At 39.3% G+C, this 6,400-nt stretch overlaps 1 protein-coding gene across 1 annotated transcript in view; it reads left to right on the top strand.

The window, feature by feature from the left end:
• Window positions 1-2,890, top strand: part of nsd3 (nuclear receptor binding SET domain protein 3) — a 22,759-nt gene extending 19,869 nt beyond the window's left edge. The window contains exons 24-25 of the mRNA XM_037680960.1: window positions 111-315; window positions 2,355-2,890. Coding sequence (XP_037536888.1) covers window positions 111-315; window positions 2,355-2,620 — 471 coding nt within the window. The 3' untranslated portion in view covers window positions 2,621-2,890. The remainder of the gene's footprint in view (window positions 1-110; window positions 316-2,354) is intronic.
• Window positions 2,891-6,400: the final 3,510 nt, after the last annotated feature.

Here is a 6,400-nt window from a genome sequence, read left to right as displayed (position 1 = left end):
GAGAATCCCCCCCCCCCCCCCCCCCCCCAATCCATTTTCTCACTATGAAAAACATGAGTATGAAAGCTGCATTCGACGCCTTTAGTTAAACTTTGTATTGTTTCTTCCAGAGTGTTGTGGTGACGGAGAAAGAGGAGAAGGCCAAGAACGCCAAAATGAAGCCGAAGAAGCGGAAGCTCCGGCTGGAGGGAAAACTCACACACGAGTACTTCTGTTTTTGTTGTGGAGAAGGAGGAGAACTGGTGATGTGCGACAGGAAAGACTGTCCGAAAGCGTATCACCTACTGTGTCTCAACCTCACCAAGCCGCCATACGGTAAAGACAATATTAGCTTTAATAAGGATCTGTTTTGAAGAAATGCTTTGAGATCTAAAAACACACTTTGTTGTATTACAAAATCATTTATTTTGACAAGTGTTGCGTTTAGCTCAAATTATAAACTGACGATCTTCATGGCTGATTTTCAGAAGTGTTTGTTGTTTGCATGATAAATGTCTCTTTAGCTGATTTTCAGGTGTTCAGCTAATGTGGGCTGTGTAGATGAGTAAAAGTAATTTTAGAGTGGAAAACGTGAAATTACCTATTTTAGAAATAATAAACCGACAGGTTTGCTGATGCGTATTGACCTTTTTCAGACTTTTCCAAAGAGAGATTGTTTGTTGACTTGGTGAAGCTGATAGACACAAATAAATGGAGCCAATTTCTTTTACTTTTAGTTGGATGGGCTATGTCAGCATCGATAGAGTTGTTTCTGTGCAGCTGCTAACAGCTGTGCATTTACCACCATTTGACAAACGCTGTGTTCATTATCTGAAGGGCTGCACCATGGAGAAATATTGTCTGTTTGAGTATTTGTAGTAAAGAATTGCAATTTTCAGCAAAATTACAGTTAAAATTGGAAGTTGTCAGTTAGTGTATAATGACACATGCTTGATATGGCTTCCAGGTGGTAAATAAGCCTAGTTTATGAAGAAAAAAAAAACATTAACTATGTTATTAGTCATGTTATTAAATAAATGAAAATTGTAATATTTATAATAAGTATTGCTGAACACAGATGAACATATCAGTTGTGACAAACCCAAATTTTCATTCATCACTTCTTAAACAATCTTTTCATTTTCTTCTGTCAAACCTTTGTTTTAATGTTTTTTTATATATATAAATATAAAATAACTAGGCATTTCAGACAGTTACAGATCATCTGATGGCCAAGTATTGCAGTGTTTCCCCTACCATTGTTCAAGTGGGGCACCCCCGCCCTGTCAACAGAACCGAGCGCTAAGCCAGTGGTGCGCAATACAGATAGGCTAGCTAAAAAGCTGCAGTGGTAGCGCTCTGCTTCCCTCACTCTGAGCCATTTCCACCACCCCCACTCGAAAACTGTCGGTACAAACAGCGCGCAACACAGACATGTCTCCATTAACCACCCCCCACCCCCACAGTGAAAGACATGATCACCCTGCCAAGGCAAGTATGTAGGGGAAGCAATGTACTGCATATGATTGACATGCAGTTTGCATCTGTGCTTTATTGTGATGTTTTATGATATTGATAGTGCAAACACTCGTATTGCTACGGCTCTATTTTGATCTGTTATGCAGTTCTAGTTTAATAACATTAAGCAAATTATCTCACCTCGCCACATAAAACTACAATGGTGCATTTATCCAGACATTGAACCAGGGGTGTCAAACTCACTCACAAAAGAGGACCAAAACTAAAACCTTTTTCAAACTAAGGGCCCGTTTCAGAATCTACATTACCTCAAGATAAGACACCCAACATCTTTTCTTGGTTGCAGGTTCCGCAACAAAAGTTTAATTGGTCTCATTTGACGTTCTCTGTTGCACTTTCGACATCATAATCAAAGATTACTGAAAAAAATGAAAGTGAGACAAGTATTTTATGTTTAACATATCATCATGGGGGCCAGATAAGGTGTCAACGAGGGCCACATTTGGACGCCGGGCCTTGAGTTTGACACGTGCATTAAACTATTTATCAACAAAAATCTCAAAAAGAAAGGCCATAAACACAAACTACTTAAATGAGACGTTTTAACAGCTAGTAAGAAAGTTTTAAACACACTAAATGTTTGCATCTTGAGCCTTTATTAAAGCAGATTAGATTTCTTTAACTAAATTGTGAACTTCATCTTTCAGATTAGAAAGCACAGAGTGAAAAATGGTTTCTGATTACGTTATTCTTTGATCTTATTTTTATCTGGCTTATTGTTGTTGGTAGTTTGTTACAGAGGCACCGAACGCAAACAGTGTCGGAGTTTGTCTGCTGCTTTGAAATTAATTCTGGCTAAGAATCGTTATTTAAACCTGACGTCCTCCTGTGTGCAGGACGCTGGGAATGCCCGTGGCATGACTGCAGTGTGTGCGGCGCCCTGGCCTCGTCGCTCTGTGACTTCTGCCCTCGTTCCTTCTGTCGGGACCACGAGACGGGGGCGCTCACCACCTCCTCCCTGGATGACCGCCCCTGTTGCAGCAGCCACAACCCGCTCAGTCCGCTTGGCTCCAGCTCCAGCTCGGCCCAGCCGCGCCGCCACGCTCTGAGTCCCGTCAGGGTCAAAGAGGAGCCAGAGGCGGGCCAGGCGACCAAAGAGTGATGCTGTAACTTCCTACAATACCTCATTCCCAGCCAAGTGCTCTCTGATCTTCAGTGGTGCACCTCAGCATGGGATTCAGTGTTTGTTTGTTTTTTTTGACCAGTGTGACGGCCAAAATTCAGAGCCAACTGATGAACACCTCGAAGCTGTTTGCTGCAGCTAAAGTGATGACAGAGAAGTGACCAAGCATAAATGTGCGCTGTTTTCTTTCCTCGTTTGCCATGAAAGACCAGTTCACTCTCTGCAGCTTGCCTGGTCCCATCGTCGGGTTCAGACCGCCACATCGTTGCGTTTGCTTCCCTTTTTTCTTAACTTTTTCATTTTTAAAGCTGTGGAATTTTACGTGTTGTCATGTAATCAGTTAACAGCCGTGAGGGGACAAGGGGAGGAGGCGTCGAGCCTCGTCATCGTCACGCTCCTCCTCCTCGTTTTTACCTGCTGAAAGCTGTGGTCGGCATCTCGCGCGCGATGGAGATGAGCCAGCTTTTCTTCATCGCCTCTCGACACAATCTGTCGTCCTTCTCATCTCTTCTATTTCTTGTAGAAAACGGACTGAGGAAACGACCAATTTTGTGCAATTTGTTTTCAGAACCACACTACATTCCAACTTTCCTTAAACATGGTTTTAATATACTTCTGGGTATAGATGAATATAATTATATACAGTATCTATGTTTGTTAATGTTTACAGACAGATTCTCTCACTTCATCTTGGTGAGTGGTGTATTACGTTTGTTTAGGTGTTTGAACATTACGCAGACCTCTTTGTGAAAATAGTCTTATTAAGGTGAAATATAATGGTATGTAGTGTAATGGTATGACATTACAGAAGTACTTGTGATTTCATATTGCCAGTCTCACTCGCCATTGTGTACATAAATCGGCTCACAATAGTGTAAAGTACTTAAAGATCAGGAAGAGCGAAGCCTCGTCTCGGTTGTTTTTGGATGATTTCTGTTTTTAGACAGATGTTTCTCTTTTTTTTTTTTTTTTTTAAGAGTCATGTCCTCACATGTCCTCCGAGTTGTTGTAGATGGAAGAGCCCAGCTTGTGACCACTGGTGCTGTCTTAAAGTATTGGTTTAAAAAAAAAAAAAGGCCTTAAGTTTGATTTATTTTTATTTTTTGATGCAGTACATTTCAGTCATTTCATTTCATTTGTGTACTGACAGCTTTGATACTGAGGAGTTGTTTTTGTTTTGCCAAACTTCTATGAAAAGCACTTTCACGTGGCTCGTTGCTACACAATTTAGCTCGGACATGTTTGCAGGAATGGGCAAGTGTTTCAATACCGATACCTCTTGTTTGAATTTAAATTGTGTTATCACTTTTTGCTTCTTAGTCGGAAATCTTGTCAATGCTGGGTATTTTTTATTTTAGGAAAGTGGCCTAATTTCTATTATATTTCAGTTTTTCACAAATAAAAACAACTGCCACCCCAGCTTCATACAAACAAAAAAGGTTAAAAAAAATAAATAAAAAAGTTTTGTGTCCTCCGGAAGCACTTTTTCTTTTTTGTTTCTACCAGGAGGAGAAAATCCTCACGGCTGGGCTTTCTATAAAGAAGTACCAACAATCTAGTTCAGTAAAATGTACAAACGGAAACTTCTGTACAGTGTTTTTAATCGCTCATCTGTCAAATCTAAAGTTTTTGTATTTATTGCACCACATTTTATACCAATTTCTTTTCCAAACACCAGTGCAGTTATCCGTCTCCCTTCTCACCGAGGTGTAAGAACAAAAAAAAACAAAAAAAAGATGGGGAGTTTTACATATTATGCTTGTATCTAGTCATTTTCTTACGTTTGGTGTAATGATTCCACATTTGGTAACAGCGGCTGCTCATCGGCCTGTATCGTGACTCACTGTAATTGGTGTTTGAAGCAATGTGAAGCAGTTCAGTATTGGAATGTAAAGTTTTCGTTTCCGAGCATTTGTTTGTGCAGGTTTAGCTGCGACAAGTCATTTTTCACAGGAAGAGTTCTTCTGTAATCACGCCTTCCGTCTTTGTTTTCTCTGCGCTTAGATGACAAGTTTGTTTTTTCCCTTCAAAAGAAAGGTTGGGTTTTATTTCTTTTGTTTTTTTGGAGTCACAGGGTGAAGTTACGCCGTAGTCTTCATGTTTTCTCAGTTCACTGAGGTTGTCTTTACTGTAGATGCACTCCGCTGCCTGTTCTCAGTTCACCATTCATTGTTAATTATAAGCTTCAGTTGTAGCAATCAGTCAGACGCCGTTGGCAAATTTGTTTTTTATTGTGCTGTCGAAACCTGTTTGATTTTCATTTCTTTTCTTTTTGTTTTATAGATGAGACGAGAAAAAAAAAAGTGTAATGATTACTAAAAGTTGAAACTGAACATGACACTCAGTTCTAGTAGTTAAAATTTAATTTAACTGGTAGCTGAATCTAAGCGGTATAAGATTTTTCTCTATAAAGTTTTTAGTTTCCAACTTGCTCTGTTTATTTTTGAGCAGATTTAAATTTGGCTCCTAGAATCCGATTGAAAGCTTGAGGCTAATTGTGTGAAGATGATCACATCTGTGGAAGAATAAAGGCTGTTGGACCATGAACACATTTGCAGTTGAGCATTCAGCTCCTTTTTTTTTTCCTTTATTCCTCCTTCATGCCAAGATATTTTTTATTATCGGTTAAAGACAGATTTAAAAAATATATTTTAGTATTTTCAGTTCATTGTTGGGACACTTTTAATTTGAAATTTCAGAACAGATGTAAACTTGAATTTTGTTTATTTATTGATATATTTTTACACAGGTTTTATTTGCATGAGAAGTTTGGACCGCGGGCGTCCTGTTGCTTAAGGAAATGTCACCTGACGACTTGTGATTCTGTTCTTGGTGCCCTTTTTTTAATGGTGAAAGCTGTTTTCTGGTGAACGCCTTTATTTTTCTCTGCTCTCCTTCTCCGTGCCAGTTTGTCCTGCTGAGCTGTTACAGCAGCAGCGTTACTACTTTATTTGTCCCTGTGCTCACGTTGATGTGATGGTGTATGCTTTCTTTGTCGGTGCGTTGCCAACATTTGCTTTTCAAAGACAGCGTGTTTGTTTTCGTTTAAGTGACCCTTGCATATGCCTAAAGAGGATTTTCTTTACTCGTTTTGTTTTTCAGGATGGACCACCCTTGTTTGGTAAAGGGCATGTTTCAGTTCACTGTGACATCTTTTTGTTTTTTTTGTGCAATGTTGCCAACTCGTTAGGTCTTACCTGACATGCTGTCTAAAAGTGTTGGAATAAAGAAATAAACTCATCTGCATAAGCACTCTTCATCTCTTTTTACTTGTAGAAAACTTGCTTACAGTAACTAACGGGTCATATCTATCGCTCTTGGTGTTGCTTCAACGAGAACGTGGATGAACACACAATGATTTCCTGTTCCGCCTGTGTTTCTGCATACTGCATTGTTGAGGAACTTGTAAATACTTTGCATTGGATTTGCATAAACTCATGTTACTGTGGTGTGCTCTTTTCTGCTTGTACAATTCTGCTTCTAAATGTGTGAATGTTGAGACAACACTTTTTTTGTTTGTTTGTACATGACTTGTCTTTTCATTTGAGAATATTGATTCTGTCTTTTTTCATTCTAATGTTCGGTTTAAGGAGTCCAGACATGCTTGAAGTTTGACTTTAATAAAGCTGTACTCTGTCTCAGTGAAACATTCTCACTCTGTGTAGCTTTCTATCCATCTTGTGACTATACAAACAGTGAACTAAATCTATGTCCATTCATGATTTTCAGGACTAACCAGTCAGATGGTTGTTATTCATC

Source organism: Nematolebias whitei, chromosome 8 (genome assembly GCF_014905685.2).
Source record: "Nematolebias whitei isolate Nwh7 chromosome 8, NemWhi1, whole genome shotgun sequence".
Taxonomy (NCBI): domain Eukaryota; kingdom Metazoa; phylum Chordata; class Actinopteri; order Cyprinodontiformes; family Rivulidae; genus Nematolebias; species Nematolebias whitei.
The sequence above is the reverse complement of the archived record's forward strand: the minus strand, read 5'-3'. Positions and strand labels throughout refer to the sequence as shown.